At 41.6% G+C, this 27703-nt stretch overlaps 1 protein-coding gene across 2 annotated transcripts in view; it reads left to right on the plus strand.

The window, feature by feature from the left end:
• Nucleotides 1–27703, plus strand: part of arid3c (AT rich interactive domain 3C (BRIGHT-like)) — a 111144-nt gene that overhangs the window by 52640 nt on the left and 30801 nt on the right. For both annotated transcript variants that reach the window (XM_070965362.1, XM_070965363.1), the window contains exon 3: nt 9393–9465. In XM_070965362.1, the coding sequence (XP_070821463.1) occupies nt 9393–9465 (73 nt within the window). The remainder of the gene's footprint in view (nt 1–9392; nt 9466–27703) is intronic.

A 27703-nucleotide genomic window follows, 5' to 3' on the forward strand; every position in this document is an offset into this window, starting at 1 on the left:
TGTTAATGAGAGTAAGAGAATTTGTTGAAGCAGTCTACTGCAGTGGGCTTTAATGATTGTCGCACTCACTCCTGTCATCACAAAGTGCTTCGAGAGGCTGGTCTTGGCCCACCTCTAATGCTGTCTTCCCTCCACACTAGACCCCACCAGTTTGCTTGCTGCCCAAACAGGTCAATGGAAGATGCCATCTCCACAGCTCTGCACTCCACCCTAATGCACCTGGACAACAACAACACCTATGTGAGGATGCTGTTTATCGACTTCAGCTCAGCATTCAACATGGGCATCTCTTACAAGCTGGTCAAGAAACTCAGTCACCTAGGCATCAGCACCTCCCTCTGCAACTGGACCCTGGACTTCCTGACCAACAGACCCCAGTGTGTTAGGTTAGACAACCACACCTCACCTACCCTGACTCTGAACACCTTTGTCCCACAGGGCTATGTGCTAAGCCTTCTCCTCTACTTCCTCTTCACCCACGACGGTGTGCCTGTGCATGGCTCCTACTCCATCATCAAGTTCACAGACAACACCACCGTGATAGGCTTGATTTACAAGTCAGCCACTTCCTCAAGCTGTCAATGGTACATGCCATGCAGGGGCTTGTCTGTCCATGCCAACCCCTCTGGCTCCTCCTTACTGGGCTCCTGCTGCCCGAGGCATTCACTCAGCAGGTCATCATTGGTGGCCATCTTCCTGATGCACTCCCAGAGGCTTGCTGTTTCCTCCTGGATAGTGGCTCTGACCCTCACTAGTCCGCGGCCTCCTGTCTTCTGCTTAGTGTATAGCCTCTGGACGCTGTACTTAGGGTGAAACCCTCCATGCATCGTAAGGAGCTTCCTTGTCTTGATATCAGTGGTTTCCATTTCTTCCAGTGGCCAGGATATTTTACCAGCAGGGTATCTGATCACTGGAATTATAAATTACTTCCTGATAAATGCTGATATAGAACAGTGCTTGCTCTGCCTACAAACACCTCAGTGTGGCATTAAATACCCTTCATCAAGACAGTGTTATTGAAAGCCATGAGCATAACATTTATTCCTGGTGGCTTGCATGTGGGCTGCAGCTCAGGAGGTGGAGTGGTCATTCACTAATCCCGAGGTCAGAGGGTTGGCAACATACTGAACTCCAAATTGCCCCTGATGCTGTGCCATTGGTGTGTGTTAGTACATATGCGGCGATCAGGCAGGTACCCTGCATGGTAGTCTCTGCCTAAAGTGAATGCGTGTGTGACTTGGTGAATGCTGACTTGTGTTCTAAAGCAGTTTGATTGGTTAGTAAGAACAGAAAGTGATATATAAATGCAGTCTGTGAGGGACCAAGCAGATAGGTATGAGGAGTCCAGGTTCACAAAAAGATTTATTTAGACAAAAATTAGTCAATACATAAAAGTTCTGGGCCCAAAAAACAGGTCAACTAGCCAAGTGGTTCACAAAAAGGTTCATTTCTCAAGGCTTCATGTGCACACAAACCCCCCTGCTGGTCAAAGACTGTTAAACAGCCAGATATACAGTCATGGAAAAAATTATTAGACCACCCTTGTTTTCTTCAATTTCTTGTTCATTTTAATGCCTGATACCACTAAAGTTATATTACCTGAAGAATACAATGAACGCGAAAAAAATGCAGCTGATTCCGTAATAATTTATGTCCTATTTGACATGCTTAAGCTTAATTGTATTCCTGGGGTATATAAGAGGCCATTTCATGTCATCAGCAGCACTGCACATGCAAAGGCCTAGAGTGGTTTCCTGCTTACATTCAAGCTGTAGCACAAGTCAGAAGTTGTCAGCTCTCACATAATGCCTAAAACAAAAGAGTTATGTGAAGCCACAAAGGCAGCCATCGTTGCATTGTTGGCTGCCTTTGTGCCTTTGTGGAAATTGGCATGAGAGACAGGTAACCAAAAAACTGAAGTTCTCCAAGACAGCCATTCATTACACCAAGAAAAAGCAAGCCGAATATGGTACTGCCAAATTGCTAGCTGGTTGAGGCAGGAAACATCTTTCTACCCCACGAGAGGACCGTGCACACATCTGTTCCTGTGTCAGGAATCGGCGTCAGACCTCCAGGGACCTTAATAAGTGGAAAAGAGTGGACACTGTCGAGAAATGTTACTTGTCCAGTAAGGACAGTTCGAAACCGACTTCCTGAAGCTGGTCTGAAGTCACACATGGCACGGAAGAACCCCTCATCAACATAAGGCAGAGGAAGGCCTGGTTACTCTTTGCTAGGGATCACAAGAATTGGACTGTTGATGATTGGGCTAAGGTTCTCTTCAGTGATGAATCCAATTTTGAGTTGATGCCCACTCCAGCCAACTTACTGGTTAGGAAGAAGCCTGGAGAAGCCTACAAACCAGTCTGTCTTGCCCCTACAGCAAAACATGGGGGTGGATCAGTGATGATCTGGGGTTGTTTCAGTATGGGTGGAACAGGGCAAATGCAATTATGTGAAGGGCGAATGAACCAGGTCACGTACAGCGCTACTCTTGAAAACAGTCTTCTTCCATCCATCCATCCATTTTCTATACTGCGAATCCCTTTCGGGGTTGCAGGGGTGCTGGAGCCTATCCCAGCCGTCAACGGGCAAGAGGCGGGTACACCCTGGACCGGTCTCCAGTCGATCGCAGACAGTCTTCTTCCATCAGCTGATAAACTCTTTCCTGCCTCGAATGACTGGATTTTCCAACAAGACAATGCCCCTTGCCCCACGGCGAGGTCAGTTAAAGCCTGGATAGAGAACCAGAACATTGGAACCATGCCTTGGCCTGCACAATCACCAGATCTAAATCCAATTGAAAACTTGTGGAACATCATCAAACTCAAAATGGAGAACCACAAGCCCAAAAACAAAGCAAATTTGTTTGAATTTTTGCAACAGCAATGGGCCGCTGTGACAGAAGAACAATGCCTGAAGCTGGCGGAGAGCTTGCCAAGATGCATGGCTGCAGTCATCAAAAAGAATGGTTATGCAATCAAGTACTAACTCCTGTGTGTATCATGTGACTAACAGACAGAAAAGAAAACATGGAATGCCTAAAAGCATTGTTTTTGGCAGCATAATGCCATAGCTATTGATGTAAGAACTTAATTGATTTTGGTTATTATCAAGAAAACCATGGAAATGGCTAGATCAGCTCTTACATTAAACTCTTATGAGCTATTTTCATTGTTATCCTTATATTTGTACAAACAAATGTACCTTTAGTTGTACCAGGCATTAAAATGAACGAGAAATTGAAGAAAACAAGGGTTTTCTAATAATTTATTCCATGAATGTAGGAAATTTTAACAGTTTGTAATACACTCAAGACTTACCTGCAACAGTGCAGCCATGGGAATGACTACAAAGTAAAAGAAATCAAATCATCTTAATAAATGCTTTTTATGTATCATTCATGTATTCTTTCATATAAATAAAATTGATATTTTGTTTAGTGTATTATGGGTATGTAACATGCCAGTACAATGGAATCTATTATTACTTGTCAAGTGTTTATCAATAAATAATTTTGTCAGCATTTGAATAACTCATAATGACGGGAACAATGTTTTCAAACTGTTGCAGTGTTTTAACAAGGTAAGGGGGACATGCTTGTGAATATGAAGAGGGCAGTGAATTTGATTGTGCAACTTAAGGACTTCATTCATTTCTATTCAGAAACAAAGTATGGGCTGGGTCCAGCCACGTTCACCTCATTATTTTCATGCAAAGCACGAAAATGCCTCAGCATGGATGAGGTGTTGTTGTCGCCAACCCACGAAGTCTAAACAGATCCATTGCGGTATATATATATATATATATATATATATATATATATATATAAGTGTCGATACGCGTTCACTGAACACTTCGGGGATTTCTTTCTTTCTTTCTTTCTTTCTTTCTTTCTTTCTTTCTTTCTTTCTTTCTTTCTTTCTTTCTCACCTTTATTTATTCAGGGAAGGCCAATTGAGAGCAAGCTCTCATTTCCAATGACGCCCTGATTACAGCACAATACATTTCAATACACATCACAATACATATCCATACACTCAACAGAAGCACATAATGAGATCAACAAGCACATGTACATTCAGAAATCATGAAATCAACAAGAATGCATTTAAAATGATTAAAAGGAATCAGTGTATCTAATCGAAGCTGAGACAGCAGATTATTCCATTTAAAAGGAGCGAAATAACTAAAAGCAAATTTCCCTACCTCCGTTTTAACAGCTGGGATATTAGGAGCCAGTGGGTTTTGTGCACGAGTGGGGTAGCTAAGAGATCTGAAGCTCAATAGGTGTGATAGGTATAGAGGATTTTTTTTAAGTAGTGCCTTATAAATAAACAATATACAGTGTTGCTCCCTTCTCTGAGCCAGGGAAGTCCAACCGACATTCTGATCGAGATGGCAGTGATGGGTCATGAACCCATCGCCAGTAATAAATCTAATAGCAGAATGAACAGAGGGAGAAGCATGCATGTAAATAATGTCACCATAGTCTAAAACCGATAGAAATGTAGCACGGACTATCTGTCTCCTACAGTGCCGCGGAAGACAGGATTTATTTCTATAAAAGAATGCCAATAAAGGCTTCAGCTTCTTTAAAAGTTCTGCTACATGAAAATTAAAGGACAATTCATCATCCATCCAAATACCCAAGTACTTATAACAAGAAACCCTTTCCAACGGAGTCCCATCTGCTGTGGCACACACTCCAAAGTGTTGGCATGGTACGACCCATCACTAAAGATAACTAAATGTGCGCACTACAAATAGAAACGAGAGCACTGTCAACTTATACAAAATGAATATGTATATGATGTATGATAACAAAAGCTATGTGTCATCCTTTATGTGCTTGCTGTCTGTATGTGCAATGAGGAGGTTATGAGGTCAAATAAATGAATAATTAAATGCAATGAGAATGAAGATGAGTATAGGAGCGTGACTGACATTCATGCCAGCTATGTGACAGCAGTTGCAGCCATCACAGGGTCCACCATTTATGTTCAACTTGTGAGTCCCATTCTATATTTAACAGACCCTTTCTACTACTTCAGCCAGTTATGCAGTTTTCACTCCAGGTTCATTTTACATCCTTCATCTGCATCCCATTTCAGCTGCTTCTCCATATAAAGCCAGCAATACAGTTTTGTATCAGTTTTTCAACAGAGCTTTTTATATTCCAAATCTTGATATTATTCAACTAGAAATGGAATTTGATGTTAGCTTTTCATAATCCAGCATATCAATTTCTTCAGCAATTGCCTTTTCTAGTACAGAAACGATATACTACTAAAGATGCCTTTTCAAAGCTTTGGCCCTAATCTCCTCAAAGGTGAGTTGGTCTTGGGAAACAGTTCAAGCAATTAATAATGCAGCTCATTTAGGATATGTACTATTATTTCTATTTGTTGACTTTTGACAATTTCTGAATTATTAAACAATTTCAGTTGGGAATTTAAAATCTTCAGTCTTCAGTGCTCTCATTGTCACAATTTTCACTTATACATGAAGACTTTGGAAAATTTGTGCCGATCCCAACAGAAGTGCCAACCACCAGCCTTCCCGGGGAAGACCCAGGACACGCTGGGGTGACTATGTCATTCAGCTGGCCTGGGAACGCCTCGGGATCCCCCCGGAAGAGCTGGAGGAAGTGTCCGGGGAGAGGGAAGTCTGGGCGTCCCTGCTCAGACTGCTCCCCCCGCAACCCGGCCCCGGATAAGTGGAAGACAATGGATGGATGGATGGTATTAGTATGCATTTTGAGCCATGGTTCCACTAGCCCCATCTTGTGGCCATTAGTAAAACACCACCATACTACCTATCAACTGCTGTATCTCCTTAATGGAATTTTCCATGGTAACCAAATTCTGCAAAGTTATACAGATGGGGATGCTGAACAAGTCTGTGGCATTCAATGCAGTTTCACTTGTAGATGGTGCTAAAAGATTTGAAAAATTGCTGTTTTTGCTGCAGCTTGCAGCTGGGAGCAGCAGCAGTACCTGACAGCTTCCAGCTCTCACAGGAAAAATACATTGTCATATTACAATGCTTTTGAAAATGATTGTAATCTATATATAACTGTATGTAACAGGTTATAAAATCGAGTGCTGTATTCTAACAAATGCTGTTTTTTATTCAATTGATTTTCTCTGTGGGGATACTACATTATAAATAACAACTTAATTTAAGGTCATTATCACAATGTGAAAATGATGCCACTTTGCAAAGCTAGTTGTGCATTGTTTAAACAATTAAAGCATGTTAAAAACAGTAATAATTCAGTTACTAGTGGATGCATTTCAGTAAATACATGACATATGTATTGTCATTCACTGTTGAAATCTTTGGAGAATTACAGGTTTCAATTATAAAAATAAACGTGTTAATTATATTTTAGAAATATAATTAAAACTATTAATTCTTCAAAGATATCAGCATTGGCTTCCATGCCACATGTACTGAAGCCAACTGTCGATTTTAAATGTTTCAATTATAAAAATAATAATTTTAGACTCATTTTACTCAGTGTTTTTCTTTGTGGTCGTTGGTACATATTTCTGTGTATGCTAAAATGTGTGTTAATGCCTCTCTGAGCACACACTCAACATTATCTTTGCATATATGCCTTTGTACTCTACGGGCCTCACAATTGATCCTTCTGCATTATGCATTTGTGCACTTAACATTTTTGCAATTGTTTGCTTTTTCTTTACCTTTTTATATTCCCTGCACCATGGACCACCTCCAGTGCAGCACTCACATTGCATTCAGAACCCACCCAATACACAACTCAAACACACATACAAACCACCGCCTTCCTCCGTAACCCTCCCCTTAATGTTCCCCACCACCCACCCACCCTATGGTTTCTTCCTGAGTGCTGACCTGCATTGGTTCTTTAATACTGGTGACAGCTAATACATCTCTAAATGGGCCTCGTCCACAGGGCCCCACTGATTCCAAAGGTCATCCCTCTGTCTTCCAGTATTGATTAAGTGGGCCTGTTTACATGGCTATGGGGCTTACTGAAAGTGAACATTGCCACAAACAAATTTTCACCAGCTGTATCTGGCTGGAGAGGCCCATTTAAAAGCCTCTTTGAGTCTGTTGCTGCCCCAGTGAATAGGAGAGTATGAGGCACAAAATGGATATGCCTAAATTATTATCCCTAAATTACACAGACAACAAATAGACAGGACAGGCAAGGAGATGTCCTACTGAGATATAAGTTTATATTCTGATGTGTCTTTAAATTTACCTTTTTGTTTTCAAATCAACAAATTACGACAGGACACTGGCCAAAAGTATTTCTTTCTTTCATTCTATTCATACATAAATCATTTGAGATCTAGATGTTATATTCACTCACATTCTGTTTTCTTTACTGTTTTCTTTACTTCATATAATAGAACATATCAGCAAAGTATTGTACCTAACCTCATTCTTTTGTCAATTACTAGCGTTATTAGCACCATCAGACCATCAGCACCAGATCGCCCCAGGGCTGCGTTCTTTCTCCTCTGCTCTTCTCCCTGTATACGAACAGCTGCACCTCCAGTCACCAGTCCATCAAGCTCCTGAACTTTGCGGACAACACCACCCTCATCGGACTCATCTCTGATGGTGACCTGCAGAGGTTGACCATCTGGTGGTCTGGTGGTGTGTGCCCCACACAGTGGTATTTTTGTTCAGGGCAGGCGGGCGCGCAGCACACTTGGTATTTTGGTAAACCGAGGCGCGCAAAGGTACGCCAGGATGGGTGTTGTGGCGCAGTAGGGGGAGGTGTTGGCATAATCAGCCAGCGGATTTGGATTTTCGGTCCATTTCGGTCCACGGTGGCAGTGTAAAAGTGTGGTGAAAGCTCGCCACCCCAGACCTGGTCAACTCTGTGCCCCAGTGGCACACCGCGGGGCAAGTGGATTTTCGTAAACCGGTGGAGTCACCAATACCTCACAGGCAGGTTTCCACAGTGTCAGGCATTTCACTGCCATCAATAATTAGCAACAGCCACGATTCAATGCAACTATCTGAGTCAGCACATACAGTCAGACCTAAATTTATATATTTTGATCAGTATCTCATCTGACCACATCGCAAGCGCGTTCGGCATGCATCATGGTCACTCAACCTGACCGAATGTACACAGGTGAAACAGGGATGTCAGGTGATCTGTGACTCAAATTGTCTGGTGACAAACGCGTATGCCAATTTCCCCGGGTCGGCACATGACTCGTTCATCCTGGCGAATTCTAGCATCCCTACAGTCTTTCAGGGGGACACCCCTCTGGATGGGTGGCTGCTAGATGATAACGGCTATCCACTGAAAACGTGGTTGATGATGCCATATATCACACCTTCAACAAGACGGCAGTGTTTTCAGCAGTGCTCGGTCAGTCATTGAACACACATTTGGGGTCCTCAAAATTTGTTTTAGATGTCTGGACTGGAGAGGTGGTTCATTAACATACAGCCCTCAGAGTGTTGGTGCATTCTTCGTGGCATGTTGCGTTTTACACAACATGGCTGTATGACGTGGATGTCACTATGAACTCACAGAGGACACATTAAGGGACTTAAGACAGAGAGAGGCTGAACTGCATGTACCGTGTCAACTAGCAGCAGAGCGCACGGGAGAGGAGGGAACACCTCGCCGCCCAACTTTGTCATTAAGTGAGTTTTTGCGTTTTTAAAGGTGAGGCGAGGAGCTGGTGTGATTGCTGAAGATTGGACTCGGCTGTGTCAAACCCACTCCACGCCTTCTCCCCTCCTTTCTTGGATTTGCATATTTGTGAACATTCGAAAAAAACAGACTGTGTATATATATTTATATTGTTATATTCTTTACTTTTTAATAGTTTATTTTGGAAGATTGTCATGCACCAACATCACCAAAACAAATTCCTTGTATGTGTAAAATCGTACTTGGCAATAAAAGCTTTTTCTGATTCTGATTCTAATTCGGCAGATGCTATTCTCTCTCTTTGTTTACATTTTATTGTTTTTTTCTGACTGATTTTACACACTGTATTAATGTTTGTACTGAATCTTTTGAGCAAATTGATATCAATGTGTAACCATGTTGTTGGGTTCGAGACACAACACGTGTGGAACTGTGTGTCTCTGTGTTAGAGGTGTCTGCTAATTTCTCAGTGCCGCTAATCGGTAGATAATGTGTAGCACATTCATTGTGGTCAAGGTTACTCTGAGAGTGTCATAATCTAAACCTAATCAAAACCTCACTGTTTAGATCCTCACTGTTCATTTTCTGTGTTAACCACAATCCTTAACAGACTCAACGGCCTCCCCACCTACCATTCATCAAAATTGTTCTTAATTTCCTTTGGTGATTCAGGTTATTATATTATTAACAAATTTCTTTCTTTGTTTTCCAGTTGTATGAATTGGATAATGATGAAAAGCGCAAAGAGTTTCTTGATGACCTTTTCAGTTTCATGCAGAAACGGGGTAAGTAATTTCCATTTTAGTACAAGAATATGCTTCCTCCCTTCCTAAACCTCTTGTTCAGATGTCTACCTTAGCTTTTTCCCACTATCCCTTAAACTGTCCAAAAGGCTGATCAATTTATTGTTTTTAGAACACGAACAAAATCACAAAGATGTTTAAAATTCATTTGACATTATAAATATCAGATTTACACTGTATCAAAGCACTTACTGAAATTGAAGTTGTGTTGAATCCAGTGCAATCAAGCATTTGATGTAACTCCTTGAGATACAGCCACACAGTAGCGTAAATAGGTGTTCCAATGATTTTTCATGTGTCTAAGGACTAAAAATATGGTAAGAAAAAGTTGTGCAGTAGCTAGTGCAGTAGTAGTATACTGACTGATTTGGTAAATGTAAATTGTTTTGAGTGATTTGAGAGCTGAAAAGGAAATGAAATGATCAAAGTCAAAGTCAACATCATTTTTTTTGTTGTTGTTGGTTACACTATGTGTAATCAATACACTACTGTGTTTTTAGATTATTTATTGCATGCCTTCTACTTAAAATTTGTGTAATATGCTGGAACTTGTGAAAATCCCTTGGGGATGAATAAAGTATCTATCTATCTATCTATCTATCTATCTATCTATCTATCTATCTATCTATCTATCTATCTATCTATCTATCTATCTATACAGGACATACAGAGGGATCGAATTAATGTTTCTTACTTTTCTGCTCACAGACAACATTTAAAGCTAAAATCCTCTTCTGTATCCCCATTATTTGAATAAATCATTTGCACAAACATTCACTTATCACACACTGATGCTGTCATTTGGAATGTATTAAAGATTGAAATTGATTAAATGATGGAACTCAAGTGAAAGAAAAGCCACCTGTAATGCCATTGGCCAGATTTACACTCTCACTCAAACTTCACATTGTAGCTTTAGTTTGGATTTTTGAACATAAAATCCATAAGGTGGTATGATTTATGATACTGCTTGTAAGTTTTCAGAATGAACATTTTTTTATAGCTGACAAATTTATTAATATACAGTATATTATTTTTTATTTGGTTTATTATATAATTTTCTTAGTTTTTTTTTTTTTTTTTTTTCCTTTTGTTGCAAAGGAAATGATGGAAAGAAGAATAAAGGACCAAATGAGACTGTTTCTACACTTAAGTTGTAGACCAGGAAATCATACATAGACCAGGAAATCATACAATAAAAAAAAAAAAAATAGACCAGGAAAACATACAATAAAAAAAAATGTTAAATTGAAATCACCCATCCCAAATCCCTAGATTTCATTCCCAGGGTGTCTCTTTTTCACGGCGCTCAATGTCTCATACAGATGCATAAAGTACTCTTTAGCATCTGTATTAAACACACTGGGCTTTCAACTAACTCCAATGTAAACCCATTTGCATTAACAGTACAAGCTCCGGCTGTCCAACGTGTTATCTTAGCAATGCAGGCCTTCCTGTCAGAAAGCCTTTCTGACGTGGTTAATGTTGTGAATCAGATGGATTTACACTGGAGTTTCTTGAAAGCCTATAGGAATGGGAGCGGGTTGTTTATTCTACTTTCACATTTTTTTTATCTAGCTCAAGTGAATAGTGTGGACATGAATCATAGATACCACAACATGACATTTTAAGCTACAGAAAAACATGAAAAAAGATAGCTTTTGTACAGGTACAATGTAATGGAATGTTTTCCCATTCTTGTTTGATGTATGGTTTCAGGGGCTCAACAGTTCAGGGTCCTCTGTCCTGTCAAGATTCCAAAAACAATTTCAAATTTTGACTTGTTTGATCACAGGACAGATTTCCACTTCATCTCAGTCCATTTTAAATAATCTGGTGGCAGGGTTTCTGTAACTTGGTACTGTTTCATCTTTCCACTCTCTGGATGCACAAACAGTGTTCACATTGTGTTTTGGTCTTGTCCCTTGCATACAGATATTTTATCAGATTCTGTGAATCTTTTAATGACATAATGTGCTGTAAATAATGGCATTCCAAAATTCTTTGCAATATTATGTTGAGAAACACTATTTGCCAGTGCAGTCTGTCATAGAGTGGTGAAGCCCTTCCCATCTTTACTTCAGAAAGACTTTCTAGGATGCTCTTTTCATACCCAATCATGTAAACAACCTTTTGCCAGTTAACCTAATTAATTAGGGCCATGGGGCAATCGCACTGAGCCCTATTGTTATACTGCAAGTTTTTCCTTATTAGTGATACAGTGCTGAGCAATGAACACTCTTGTTCTTCTGCGTGTTTCTTCTTCTTCTTCTTCTTAGTGATACAGTGCTGAGCACTGAACACTCTTGTTATTCTGCATGTTTCTTCTTCTTCTTCTTCAACTTATTATTATTATTCTTCTGCTCAAATTTCGGTTCGCTACTAGTCAAAAACGATAGCGAGCACCCAGGCACATGATACACCAAAACATGCTCTTCTTATTATTATTATGAGTGATACAATGCTGAGCACTGAACTCTCTTGTTCTTCTGCGTGTTTCTTCTTCTTCTTCAACTTATTATTAGTGATACAGTGCTGAGCAATGAACACTCTTGTTCTTCTGCACATTTCTTCTTCTTATTATTATTATTAGTGACAGTGCTGACTGAACACTCTTGGGGTGCTTTTCGTTCGGTAAATTGGTCTCCTCGTCTCCTCCACTCACTTCCTCTCCTCGCGTCTTAGCTCCACCCAGTGAGGACATGAAAGAGGGATGCGAGGAAGGGACGTGAGGACAGAGGAGACGAAACTCCAAAATGAAAACTCCTCGCTCCACAGTGTCAGTCCGAAGCGACTTCAATTACTGATCACGTTTACCTGCTCCTGCCATGATTCAAACGTGTGCCACATACGATATGCCCCTTAAATAATAAAAGACTTCCGCGTAGGCTACACCGGTGTATCCTCACTCTGGTCTCCTTCAGAAGCCCTGGGTGCTTTTCATTACGTTGAATTGTGCCTCCTCGTCTCCTCTCTCCTTCGTCGACCCGGAAGTCGTTTCCCCTCCGCCATGATGAAGGATCTTCCAATTGCTTAAATGCACCTGAAGGAGACGAGGAGCGAGGAGAGAGGAGGCTTCTGAAGGAGATCAGAGTGAGGATACACCGGTGTAGCCTACGCGGAAGTCTTTTATTATTTAAGGGGCGTGTCGTATGTGCCACACGTTTGAATCATGGCGGGAGCAGGTCTTCACAAATGTAATCTTGATTCTTGTTTCAACTGTGTCCTTTTAACAATTGTATCTGTCACCAAGAAATTAATGAAAATTCTTGGTATATTACGGTTTTTTAAAGCAAGGCTACAAGGCTGTTGGTTTAATCTACCACACAGCCGTCCTCTGTTATGCCTCTAACGGCATATAATTGAAACCTCATCAATAGCAATCAGGAGTAGAACAGTCTGACTGCAGATCTGACCATAATATCACGTTTTACAGCTTTTACAGCTGTGCAAACGTCATCAGTAATTGACGTCGCTTCGGACAGACGCTGTGGAGCGAGGATTTTTCATTTCGGAGTTTCGTTTCCTCCGTCCTCACGTCCCTTCCTCGCATCCCTCTTTCATGTCCTCGCTGGGCGGAGCTAAGACGAGAGGAGAGGAAGCGAGTGGAGGAGACGAGGAGACCAATTTAGGGGTGCTTTTCATTACATAAATCCTCGCTCCACAGCGTCAGTCCGAAGCGACGTCAATTACTGATGACGTTTGCACAGCTGTAAAAGCTGTAAAACGTGATATTATGGTCAGATCTGCAGTCAGACTGTTCTACTCCTGATTGCTACTGATGAGGTTTCAATTATATGCCGTTAGAGGCATAACAGAGGACCGGTGTGTGTTAGATTAAACCAACAGCCTTGTAGCCTTGCTTTAAAAAACCGTAATATACCAAGAATTTTCATTAATTTCTTGGTGACAGATACAATTGTTAAAAGGACACAGTTGAAACAAGAATCAAGATTACATTTGTGAAGACCTGCTCCCGCCACTCCCAAATGATTCTTAAATGCATTCAAATGGTATTTGAGATCTTTTTAATGTGTTATTTGACATGCTAATGTTAGCATTAACCACAATGCTAACAGCAGCTAATTCTAACATGAGGGCCTATGGACTTGATGTGCATACAGACTTGACTTTTGATATCAGGTTGTTGTGCTAATATGCTAATGATTAGCATGCTGATGCTAACATGCTAACCTACAGTAAAATGATTCTCAAATGCATTCTAATGGTGTTTGAGATCTTTTTAATGTGTTATTTGACATGCTAATGTTAGCTTAGCATTAGCATTAGTCATTATGTACACACTTCGGCAGTAGCCCCCGTGGCCCTTTCAAAATTTCCCCAGGGGAAATTGTCTAGTTGTGAGATGTTCCACTCTGTGGGGGGGCCGAAGCCTATCTCAGCTGTCAACGGGCGGGAGGCGGGCTACACCCTGGACCGGTCGCCAGCCGATCGCAGGGCACATACACACACCATTCACACTCACACTCCCACCTAGGGGCAATTTAGAGTCACCAATCAACCTAATGAGCATGTTTTTCATCTGTGGGAGGAAGCCGGAGTACCCGGAGAGAACCCACGCATGCACGGGAAGAACATGCAAACTTCACACAGAAAGGCCCGACCCGGGAATCGAACCTGCGACCTTCTTGCTGTGAGGCACGCGCACTACCTGCTGCGCCACCGTGCAGCCGCATGAAATTCAGAAGGAGGATATAATTTTCAAAGACAATGACATTTTTTTTTTTTTCTTCTGGCTCTCAACGGAGGTGGACGCTTTTTCTCTCCCTCCCTCCCTGCCCTTATCTGCCCTGCTGCTGCTCTTTGTCTTGTGCTGTCTGTGTTTGATCTATTGGAACCTCTCTCTGCATTCTCTCCGAAAACCTAAAATCATGGATTTGATCAGCTGGTCTCGCAATGCAATCGACCAAATTTTCTCGACAAAGAAACTGGGTCAAGGTGAGCCCTCCTGCCCTGACGGAACGTTTGCAGCCGGATACACGATGGACTCCTGGGAGAGATGGAGGATCGTGTGCCTGTCGATCCTTTCCATTGAGGATGTTGAAGATGTCTACACATTTGGTTTTATGATAACAGGCTTTCTGCTGTCTGGAGTTAGCAGCTTCCTAACTTATTGCAAAGTTCGGAAGTTGATGGCAGGACACTTGGTTACTGAGAGGCTGCCCATCATGGTCGAGGGAATGTGCAGGGGCTGTCAACACTCAGACTCAAGCAACAAGTGAGATCAGTCGCAAACTGGATGCAATTCTTGATCAAAATGGCAGGCTGGATGCGAATTCTGAACTCCTTCACAGGGTGGATTCCAACTTGGAGAAGTTGTCAGCTGGGCTCGGATCAAATTGACCACCGAATTTGGATATATTTGAATTACAGCCACCGGGAGACTCAGAAAGACTCAAGACAGACGAAAATTGCAGTGTTGGCCTAACCCAAACAATTGTTATCTTCATTGGCTCCCCGAGATAACTGGCCTTCTCAAGGTTGGTATCTCTCCACTCTCCTGGATGTTATGCAGACAGGACGCTCTGGCCCTATCTCCTCCCCCAAACACCCTCTACTCCCGTGAACCCCCCCCAACACCCTCACCCGCTCCCACATGTGCAAGTTTTTGAGTTTTGTTGTAATGTCTTATTATGTTGCTCGTGTGCTGAGGTGTTTTTTTCCTAATCCCACACTGTGCCCCCCCCCTTACAGGAGTCTAGTTTGGGATTTGCTTTTTTTGCCTCTTCCCTTCGCTTGATTGTGCAGACCCACAGTTCTCCTGCTCCTGTACTCCCCATGTTATGTGTCATTGTTCTTTTCATGTTTCTTGGACGGGATGTAACTGAAATTAAATTTCTCCTCTGGGGGACTAATAAAGGATTTCTGATTCTGATTTCTCCATTTCAAGATTTGATATGTTGTCTTTGAGCTAATTTCAGTTAAACATGGGGTTTCAATGTTTTGCCAATCATCACATTGTGTTTCTTTTTATGTTTTTTATCTCACACATATGTGTGTATACGTGTGTGTGTGTGTGTGTGTGTGTGTGTGCTTCTTAATATTCTTAATAATATAAGAATATAATATATATAATATTTTATATATATATATGCTTCTTAATATTCTTAATTTGCTGTAGGCTGTTGTGCATGGTTTTAACAGTTGCATGGTTTTAACATGCATGCATGGTTTAGTTGTGTTTCAGTCATTTAACAGTCATTTAATTTTACTTGCATTTTTTTGTTAGATGCATTTTGTAGTATTGTGTATTTTTTCATTCACTAGTATGTATTTTGAAACCAGTATGTATTTTGTGTTCTGCAGTTTGCTCTGACAGCTGTAGGAAAGTACACGTTGATGAAGTAATGATGTAGGTTGGTGGTCACTTGGGTTTAGAGAAGGTATAGATCGTTGTTGGTGTTCAATTAGAAATTGATTTTGGACTTAGTGTTGGGAGACATTGTCAGTGCAAGGCAGATTAGCAGCAGCCTATCTCCACTGCTCACCTCTGACAACAGTGATCAGAGTGGACTGCTTCAAATGTCCCAATCAATGTTTCTTGAAAACCTCGCTGTCATTCTGCACTGACAAAGAAATCTCAGCCAGGCTGACTTGTAAATCATAGATCCCAATGAAAAGTGTCAAACATACACTACGCCTTTAATGCTGTTGATTTATTGGCTGGCTGTGTTGTTTGATTTTTCAACATTTTTCAATGTCTTCTAAAACTCTGATCATAACAAAAAGAATATTCATGTGATCTGTCGACTGCTATGATTGAAGTTTGAAAATTAGACTAGTTTAGGAAAGAGCCCAACATAGTGTGTTGGTCCAAAACAGGAAACAAACCTATGTTTCATGGTAATGGGTCAGACTTGGCTTGAATGTGCATCTCCTGCTTCTGATTCTTCATTATTTTTATTGCCCTACCATCCCAATTCCGAAAATTAGATAAAAACAGAATGCAATGATTTGTAAATCTTTTTTTGACCTATATTTGGTACAGTAAAAAGACAAGATATTTAATGTTCAAAGTACTTTTTTATGTTTCTTGTAAATATACACTCATTTTGAAGTGTACATTCGGAGTTTTGAAAGTGAAATTCCATCTTATTCTTGCTTGATTATTCTTGCTTGATTCTTGTTTGTTTCACAGTTGGGGTTTATGATTGTCATAGTACACCACACACGGGAAACAAACTGCAGGCACTCTTTCACAACAAAACCATGCTGTTGTAGCACAGGCCAAAGTGACTTGGCATTTTTTTTTCTTTTTTTTTTTCCTGAAATTAGCAGATGCCCATGAAAAAGACATCATCTGGATAGCAGCATATGTTGTGCCAAAAACTATATGCACCATTCAGCATTTACGGTACCTTCACAGACCTGCAATTTACACTTGTAATGGCAACTAACAATAGCTGCTATATTTTGAAATGCTATATTTTCATGGGACACAGTGCTATCTTAACAGATGAATTTTCAGAATGCGATGGAAGGTGTGTAGCGTTTCTGCTGTAATGATTATCAATGGGAAGCTCTTTTCATCATTGTGGAGCCAGGACAGCTAGCAGCATGGATTTTGTTGAGCGGTAGGTGGGCTGTATTTGTAGTGAGGGAGTAGCAATCCCTTTGGCAGTAGTGGATGGACTTTGGTGTATAGTCTGACTGTGTCTTGGATGTAGGATCAGCCTGAGGCATTGGGAGCATGGTATTAATAATAATGATAATAATAATAATAATAACTCAGATCTGCCATTTCGTTATTGAAAGCGTCATGTTAGGAATCATAATGTGGAGGTACAGTACCACACGCAGTGTTCTGTTGTTGGCTGTCAAGACAAGCACAAGTCATTCCTTCTGGTCCGAGCCGCAGAGGACAAAAGAGCGGCGTTGATTGAATTCATTTTTGAAGGCAACATGCTCGTGACAGTTGGCAAAAATCTTTTGGTGTGTCCTAACCACTTCTCCAACCTCAGTCAGTACAAGGCAGGATTAGCCAAGAAACTTCTTCTAAAGGAGGGGTCACTTCCAGCTTTGCGTGGAATACCTGCAGATGAGAGACATGTAAGTACAAATAATATTACAAATAATTGGCTGTGTCTTTCTTTTCTAGATTAGAACTCTTGAGTGTTGTAGTTTGTGTTTTGCCATATTGCACAAGCTAACACTAACCGCTAGCTTCTAGTTAGTTCATGCATTCAGCATAGTCTCCTCATGCAAACCCAGCAACCCAGTCAGTCAAGCCATACATACTCAGACCCTCAGCCGGGTCTAAGCTGGAATCTTTCATCATAAACTGTAAGCCTTTTTATTCACCCTGTGAGTTCGCTTCATTCATTCTGGTCGGCGTTTACATCCTGCCAACGTGCAGGACACACAGCAGGACACACAGCGTAAGGCAAAACATTTCAAAATCCTTTCAACAATAATCACCTCACCCATTTTAGCCCTGCTAACATGAGAAGAAAATCACTAACAGTCCCTTAGTTGACCTCTCTTTACATTATTTTTGTTAACGCGACAAAAACATAAAATCACTCGAACACACCGACGAAGACAAACATGTAGACACCACATTATTGGGACAGAGAGGAGCCATTGCGTCCACATGCGCCGCCATCACTACTACAATCACTATGCCAATTGAATAACCCGGGCATAGGGTATATTGATTATTTGATGGAGATGATTATGGAGAAGGTCTTTGTCATGTATCTTTCACCCAAGGAAACCCCAGCACTAGCTCACAAAACTCCTATAGGCTAAATACCTGTAACGACTGCGAAAATTGAACATTATGTTAGTCAACAGGTTCTATAATGTCAGCACCTGTATTCACATTTTTCTAATTTGGATTCAGTGAACCCTTCACTTGTGCTGTATTTCCATGTACAGATAGTGATGACTGCGGTCAATAAACTTTTATTGTATATCTGTAAAATGTTTCATGTGTAATATGCAGTATTTGCTTAGGAAAGACTTGGCTATATGTTCAAGAAAAAAATACAATCAGAATTTGTGGCATTGGCTGACTATATTTAGTCTATTATGGTGTGTGTGAACATCAAAGTTAAGAAGGTTATTACAGATACAACTCATAGCTCTATCACCCATAGCTGTATTGAGCCCTGTAAATATTGTATGCGTTCCGCAGCAAGAACGCATTTAGGCAAACAGGTTCTAAACCTGGTTGGCATGGTTGATCATGCATGGAGGCCTTTCATCCAGGTGCTGCAGCCATGTTGTAACCTATTATGCACAACATAAGGTGAGTATCTGCAATGGCATGTTATCTGCAATCATACACTGTCATAATGTGACCTGTGGCACCTCCTGGCAGCATATGTTCTCAGGCTCTTAGAATTGTTTAGTTGCATGTGCACTGATACAAACAAATAATAAAAAAAAGATGATTCATGCATGGATAAAGCTAAAGAAATAAGAAACTTTGCATACCAGTATTTGCAACCAATAATAGCACCCATATTTTTGAATGTGTGTGTTCTCGCTAGCTACTTTTTCTCAGCCTGAGGTGAATGGCCAGTAGTGCTGGTCAGAAGTGTCCTCTGTGTGCGCTCTGCCCATTCATGTGTAAATGACAAGGAGCGCTGAAACTAGCAGCACAGTTACACCGGTCAATGTCTCAGCAACCCAGTGGTCAAATTTGATGATCGACATCTCTATCGACCAGTCAAAGTCAAGAGAATCGAGGGGCAGCACCCAAGTTCACCATGGAAACACCAATGACGATCCTGAAGGAAGTAACCCCAGAGATAGTTTATTGCATGAAGAGTCCTCCCCCCACTCTAGAAACCCCCTCCTCTTTATGTAAATAACCAGGACCTTCGGACTCTCTGCTTTCATATGATACCAACAGGGACGGACTGACCATCTGGCATAGCGGGCATTTTCCCGGTGGGCCGACAGTCAGCCACTTTTTTTTTTTATTTTTGAATTTTGGTCTGATTGGCCCATAATACCAGACAGTTGATCAGTGGCCCGACAGACATTGGGCTGGCCCAATCACATCGTTAAACACCAACCTCTTTGGCTTTGGTCCTGCCGGCGTAATGCATTCAGCAAAAAAAAAGGTCAGCGCAAGAGTTTGTTCATAACCACCGACCGGCCCTCGACACACGCTGCTCTGCAGCCCAAAAATTTCTGATATTTGCCATGGCAGGGCCTTCGTCAGCTCCTGTGGCCGATGACAGTGGTGGTGGTGGCGACATTGAACAGGGACACGCAGTAAAAACTGCGGTGAGTTGGACTGCTTTCAGAACACTAGTAATGAGTAAAGCAACCCAACCCCTTTGTAAATCTGATCATCCTAAAATGTCAGTATCATATTTTTGGCTAATGTTCTATGGCCAAATTAGTTTGTATTATAAATAGTTTGTAATACCTGTATACGCAGGTATTTATAACACAGTACAACTAGGGGATGGCTTCACTTGCATCCCTTTTCCGTGGTAAGTTCACAGTTATTGTAATGCAAAAGACACAGACGATCCCCTCATTCTCTTTCTATCTGTCACACACATTCAGGATGATGTCTTCTTTTTTAAGGATTTGCCCAAGTTCAATTCAATTCAATTCAATTCAATTCAATTCAATTCAATTCAATTCAATTCAATTCAATTCAATTTAATTTTGTTGTCTCAGGACACTTTCCATATAGAGCTGGTGCAGACCAAGCTCTTTTATCTACAGAGACCCAACAATGCCCTCATGAGCAAGCACTTGGCAACAGTGGTGAGGAAAAACTTCCATTCAACAGGCAGAAACCTCAGGCAGAACCAGGCTCTGGGTGGGCAGTGATCTGCCTTGACCAGTTGGGTGAGAGAGAGAGAGAGAGAGAGAGAGAGAGAGAGAGAGAGAGCGCAAGAGACAGGCAGAAATGCAATCACAGTAACAGTGACAGTGGATGTAATAATAGTAGTAGCAGTTGCAATTTTGATGCCATATGTCAGAACAAAGTCAAGGGTGTGGTTAAAACAGTGAGAGGAGCTTGATAGCTAAATGTTCTGGCTCGCATTCTGCTTTTGGAGACTTTAGGAACCATAAATAGACCTGCAATCCTAGAAAACAGTGTTCTAGTGGGGTAATAAGGTACTATGAGCTCTTTAAGATAAGATGGTGCCTGACCATTTATGGCTTTGTATGCAAGGAGGAGGATTTTAAATTCTATTCTAAATTTTACAGGGAGCCAGCGCAGGGTGACTAATATTGGAGATATGTCATTGTCAGAACATGTGCTGCAGCGTTATGGAGCAACTGGAGAATATTCAGCAACAAATTTAGGCAGCCTGATGGTAAGGAATTGCTATAATCCAACCTGGATGTTACTAATGCATGGACTAGTTTTTCCTGCATTGTTTTGAGACAGGATGTGCCTAATTTTTGCAATGTTATGTAGGTGAAAAAAGGCAGTCCTTGAAATTTGTTTTACATGGATAAGTCCCAGATTCTTTACAGTGGCGCTTGAGTCCAGCACAATGCCATAACTGCTAGATCAACAGAAAGTGGGTTTCTAAAGTGTATCGGGCCTGGTACTATAACTTCAGTTTTGTCCGAGTTTAGCATCAGAAAATTGCAGGTCATCCAGGTCTTTATGTCCTGAAGACAAGCTTGTAGTCCAGCTAATTGATTGGTTTCTTTTAGCTTCATTGATAAATAGAGCCGGATATCATCAAGGCCAGTTGAATAACACAACCGAGTGTCTTGATGTAAATGGAAAAAGAGAAGGAGACCCAGGGTTCTGAGGGACTCCAGTAGTGAGGCTACAAGGTTGAGACACAGATTCTCTCCAAGTAGTCTGTAAAGTCTTTGAGGTAGGATGTGAACAGGGAGAGTGCAGAGGCCATATTATGGATGATACAGTCTCAGGCTTTGTTCATACTTCAGTGCAATTCATACACAAAAACAAACAAACAAACAAACAAACAAACAAACAAACAAACAAAAAGACTGCAGTGGCATGCAACAATCTGGGTACCCCTTCTCAAGTTTTTTTTGTTACTGTATAAGCAAGTAAACAATTACTTGATTACTAAATGGCTTAAAGTTAAACTGTGGAGATGGTGGTGGACTTCAGGAGAAAGACTGTTTCCACTGTGGAAACATTCATTTTTCTACGATGAGAGGTGGACTTCAAACATAACCTCAATCATCAAGAAGGCACAATAGCTGTTGATTGAGTTCTACACAGGAATAAGTCACTGTGTTCTATGCATATCCATCCTCATCCGGTTAGAGTCTGCCACTAAACAGTTGTTGACTGTTGCACAAACAGTCAGTCTGGAGAACAGACTGCAATGGACTATAAAGACTGCTGAGAAGACTTTTGGTGGCAACCTGGCCTCCATTCAGGACTTACACACATCCAGGCTAATGAAATACACAAGAAGCATCACTCATATCATGGAAACAACCTGTTCCATATTCTGCCCTCTGGTAGGTGCTACAGATCACTGAACACTGAGAAAATTTCTTGTATGTATAATAAACCAATTCAGATTCTAAAAATAAGAGAAAAAGAAAATACAGGTTGTGCACTGCCCTCACTAAAAGACACAGGAGAAAAAAGAAATGAATATGAAAAGCGTCTCACACCTTCAGCTACCAGGACTCTTCTTTTTGAAGATTATTTACAATATGTGCAGAAGAGATCAATCTAATGTCAGTAATTCGTCAATCACCTGGCAGACGATGCAAATGGTCCAAGTAACACCCTCACCAAGTTACAAACTTTACTGAATACTTATGGTGTCCTTTCAGGACATATGGTGAATTTGAAAAAAAGTGGGATTATTTTAAGTTTGAATTACACCAGGTGTCAGCAAACAAGCTCATTGAAGTGGCTTCCAAATGAGATAAAATATCTTAGAATAACTGTGGATAATGACCTTAACAGTTTCTACAAACTTAATTACCTCTCATTAATTGGGTTAGGGTGATTTACGTAGGTAGATGTGTTTTCCCATTCCACGACCTCATTCTTTTTTAAAACCCTTCACAAACATGTTATTTATATGGCATTGTAAAATGCAGAGGGTTTCTGTGCAAAAATGAATGTGGGATTTTAGATGAGGTATCCTTAGATTGGCACTTTTCAGAAGTATTATTTGAGAGCTAAAATGTGATTTATTACAGAATTGTTTGAGTGAGATCGTGCCCCCTCTTGGATTGAACTGCATTCCCTTAAAGAGAAGATACTCAGTGATTTTATTCATTAATGGTAATCCAGAACTACTTGATTAAAATATGGTGCAAGGCTCATAAAAGTCTTGGAGTGAAAATGAGACTGTCACCAAAAACACCTGAGACAAAATGAGCTCATACTTGACTATGAATAACAAGATGCTGTGATACTGTAAATAACAATATTCTTGAGGCATTACATTATAAAGGGCTCACTGTTGACTTCACTGACTTCTCATGTCCTTTAAACAATTGAAAAAGAAATAGAATTTGTCCAGTAATACCTTCTTCTACTATCTTCTTGTGATCTTTTCTTAGATCTGATATGGGCCTTGGAATGACTTTACTTGAACTTAATGATGTGAAGAAATTTCTTCATCAAGGAAGTGTGTACAAATTATACACACACATAGCACTGTACAGAAGTTTTAGGCAGGTGTGAAAACATGCTGTAAACTAAACAGTTCTTTGAAGTGAACGATCGGAGCCGCTTTTTTTTTTCTCTCTTTTTTTCTGTTCAAACTGCATGTGATTGGTGAACTACATGATGTGTGGTGGCTTCTTTAAGATTAAGATTAAGATTGAGATTTACTTTATTAATCACAGCACACACATGCTACAGGGACGAGGAGACTGTACACACGTCATGCTTTCTGTGAAATTATTTTTTCCGCGTTTGACCCATCCTCTGTCCGTCATTCCTCCAGGGCAGACCAGGAGCGGTGGGCTGCCAGCTGCCAGCCGATGCCGGTGCCCGCGCCCGGGTACCCATCCTTCTTCGTCACCGTTGGTCAGGCGGTGATCTTCTTGCATGTTTTTAGTGGGGATTATTTAAGGAGGAAACCCCGGGTGAACACGGGGAGAACATGCAAACTCCACACAGAAGTTTGCATTGTGTGCAGTGCAACATTGTGCATTGTCTTTGTGTACACACTGAGCATAAGGGGGAGGGGCCCACAGGAAATGCAGTAAATTTTTATATACATTAGTAATTCATTTCACACACAAGTTTACATTATTTTTGAAAATAAATTAATTTGAGCAACAAGAAATCCGAGGAGCCACTTGGGAGCTGAAAGAGTTGGCTCTTTTAGGAGAGCTGAGCCTGAAGAACCAACTTATGGACTGACCTACTGCCACCCCATTTTTTAGTCTCAGCAGATACTGTTGATTCATGCTGCACTAGAGACAAAAAAACAAACAAAGAACCACTCATCACTCAATAAATTTTAGTTCATTCAAGCTTACAACGTGCTATTTTTGCAAATGTGTTTCAGTATGCTTTTGTAAGAAGCACACTGCTTCTTACAAAAGCACTGCAACTGCACAAAATCCTTGGCTTTACTGACTTTACATAAAAAAGCACCCCTTCCTCAGACAAAAAAACTCCATGTAAATTTGGTTGACATTTTTTACATAATTTCTAAATTTCTACCTGTATGCTTCAGGCACTGATTTATAGCAACATAATACAGCAGCACTAACAGCATAATTGTTTCAAATCTGTTCAACAGTGACGTTGGCACACACTGTCTGAGCTTTCCCAAGAATTTACACTGAAGGAATAAATTACAAACAAGATATCATATAATCACATTCCATGAGTCAAGGTCATAACACCTGTTTCTTTGCCCACATATGTATTTCCAGTCTTCACAATGGTGGCAAGCCATATTCAGCCTTAATAACACCCTCTTTATAAAGCCACTGTATGTGCTAGATAGCGTGTGCATGATTCTTTAAAATACATACTATATGTGCTATCTTGATTTCTGTTTTAACTTTGTGCAACTACAATGCAGCACATTATTTCACTGATATATTGTCCCTTGTCAGAGGAACCTTTACAGTTTGAATCATGCAGCAGTTGGTCAGAACACCTTTGTGTTCCTCTGTTTTGGAAGCAGAGACACTGAATCCTCATTGAGAGAACCCATCAAAAGTGGCGCAGACAATGGCTGTGATGGCTTCTTTTGTGTGTTGCTAAATACCCAGTGTGATTTACTGTTACACTGGGGCTGTATTAATTGATTATTATCTCTTTGGACTACCATCAGCAGTTTTTCTCAGATAAGTCAACTTTTGTCTAACATCTAATAGTGACAGAGTAAAAGGCAACTTGAGAGCTACCTTAACAAAAAAAGGCATAGTCTTCAATTGCTGTGACACTAAATATTCCTCATTCCTGCTTTCTCATTTCAGTTGACATCCCTTATTTTCAGGTCTCTGTTCTTTCGTGGAGTCTTCACACAGCATAGATGGATTCTGTTGAGTGTGCTCTAAGTAAATTATCTTCTGTTTTGGTGCAGTGGTTAGCACTATTATAGCAAAAAGGTACTGGGTTCAAACCCACTGGGTGGCTATCCATGATGGATAACAGTATGTCTATTGTCCTCCTCTCCCCCACCTTCCCCAAAGTTGTCTTATTTAGAGCCAACAATGGAGCTGGCCTTCCTGGTCAGTTTGTTCAGTCTGTTAGTGTCTCTGGCTCTGATGCTGCTCCCCCAGCACACTACAGCAAAGAAGATTGCGCTTGCAACAATAGACTGGTAGAAGATCTCCAACATCTTGCTGCACACATTGAATGATATGAGCTTCATTGAGAGTCTGTTCATCCCTTTCTTGTCGACAGCATTGTCAGCATAGTTGGTTTTCCAGTTCAGTTTGTTGTGCACTCCGAGGTGTTTGTAATCCTCCACCATTGTGACATTCTTCCCCAGAATACACAGTAGTTGTGTGGTCATCCTGTTTCGTCTGAAATCATTCACCATCTCCCTGATCTTGGCCATGTTAAACAGCAGGTGATTCCTACCAAACCATTCCACACAATCGTCCACTGCTCTGTATTCCTCCTCTCATCCTTCCTTATATACCCCACCACTGCTGAGTTGTCCGAAAACTTCTGCAGGTGTCACAGTGAGGAGTTGTACTGAAAGTCTGAGGTGTACAGAGTGAAGAGAAAAGGGGACAAGAACACTGCCCAGACAGAGCACTGCCAAGTTGAACAAACCTTGGTCTGTCTGTCTGTCTGTCTGTCTGTCTGTCTGTCTGTCTGTCTGTCTGTCTGTCTGTCTGTCAGATAGTCAGTAATCCAGGAGATTGTGGGCATGCTGACTCCCATCACTCGCAGCTTCTCACTCAGGAGCAGAGATTGAATGGTATTAAATGCACCGGAGAAATCACAGAAAGTGATCCTCAAAGCGCTGCCGCTACAATCCAGGTGGCAGTGAGCAAGCTGCAGCAGGTGTATGATGATGTTGTCCACATCCAGATGAGGTTAACAGGCAAACTGTAGAGGGTCCAGCGATGATTTCACCTGTGGTTGGAGGTGGGCTAGGACCAGCCTTTCCAGCACCTTCATCATGAGTGATGTAAAGGCAACGGGCCAGTCATTGTTAAGGCCAGATTGAGACTTCTCCTTTGGAACAGGAACCACACAGCACATCTTCCACAGCACCAGCAGATGTGTCCTAGGATCACAGCTGGTTGACACAAGTCCGTAGGACTCTGGAACTAATGCCATCAGGGCCAACAGCTTTGCCCAGGTGCAGCATCTCCAGCTGTCTTCTGACCTGGCCCGCAGTCAGGTGGGGGATGGTGCTAGTGGAGGGGGTGCTGTGGGGGATGGTAGAGGATGTGGAAGTGGAGTCCAATTGGAGAGAGAATGCTTGGGCAGAGGGGGGTAATGGAGGCTGTCGTGGACAGTGGTGAGGTGTGAGGGGGTGGGGGAGTATTCCTCTTGATTCCTCATTGGCCCTCTCAAGGCTGCTGGCTGCTGGTCTGTCTCTTGTCTGTCTCTTACAACGTGATCACCTTCATTCCTGTCCACACATCCTTCACTCTGTTCTGCTTGAGTTTGGCTTCCAGCTGCCTCCTGTAGACGTCTCTGCTCTGCCTCAGCTTCTCCCATAGCTTGTGCTGAACACTCCTCAGTTCTTTTTGTCCTTTTACCTGAAGGCTTGTTTCTTCCTATTAAGCAGTCTTTTCTGGTCACTGGTGATCCAGGGCTTGTTTCTTAATGTTTCTAAATGTTTCTTAATGGTAACATGTTCGGGATTACATCACTTCTCATTCACAAACAGTGCAATCCCTCCTCCTTCTCCAGCTGCTCGTATGTATAAACAATGCCCCCACTCCTCTCTGTACGGGCCTCTGTTGCAAAGAGTGTAAGAAGTAACAGAATGGCACTAAAAAAATTGTGCAACAGGCGGCCACCTAACAACGCTGTCTTGCATTTTAGTGTTGATACTAGGCAACAGGTGTCATAATTGCACAAAAAAATCAAATGCTACCCAGCATTGGTTATATAACTTGTTTCACATTATATTAAACTGATTTTGGTAGTTTATTGTTGCTCTGCTCATTTGCACATTTTTGTCTTTAAATTGTTCACCAATTTTTGTTTAGGTGGTTAAAAATTAAAATGGATAAGAAGCAGGGATATCTTTTATTCTAATTTTCTGTTCAACACATTCCTAAGACCCCTATGTTATATATATGTATATGTAAACACATAGGGCTCTATTTTGGACGCCGCCGGCGCGGCGCAGGCTGCGCACCCCATGCACCCTGCGCAGTGGTATTTTCATGCAGCGCAGGCAGGCACACAGCGCACTTGGTATTTTGGTAAACCGAGGCGTACAGAGGTGCGCCAGGATGGGCGTTGCGGCGCAGTAGGGGGAGGTGTGGGCATCGTCCCATTTCAGTCTGCGCTGGTGGCACAAAAGTGCGCTGAAGGCTCACCACCCCAGACCTGGTCAACTCTGTGCACCAGCGACGCACCGCCGGGCAAGTGGATTTTCGTAAACCGGCGGAGTCGTGTGCTCACATCACCAATGCCTCACAGGCAGGTTTCCACAGTGTCTGGCATTTCACTGCGATCAGTAATTAGCAACAGCCATGATTCAATGCAACTATCTGAGTCAGCACATACAGTTAGACTAGCGCAGTGCACGAAAATACCAAAGTCTGCGCCGCCATGCCCCATCGGCAAAGCGGACCTGACTTTGCACCG

This window comes from Chaetodon trifascialis, chromosome 6, assembly GCF_039877785.1.
Source record: "Chaetodon trifascialis isolate fChaTrf1 chromosome 6, fChaTrf1.hap1, whole genome shotgun sequence".
NCBI lineage: Eukaryota > Metazoa > Chordata > Actinopteri > Chaetodontiformes > Chaetodontidae > Chaetodon > Chaetodon trifascialis.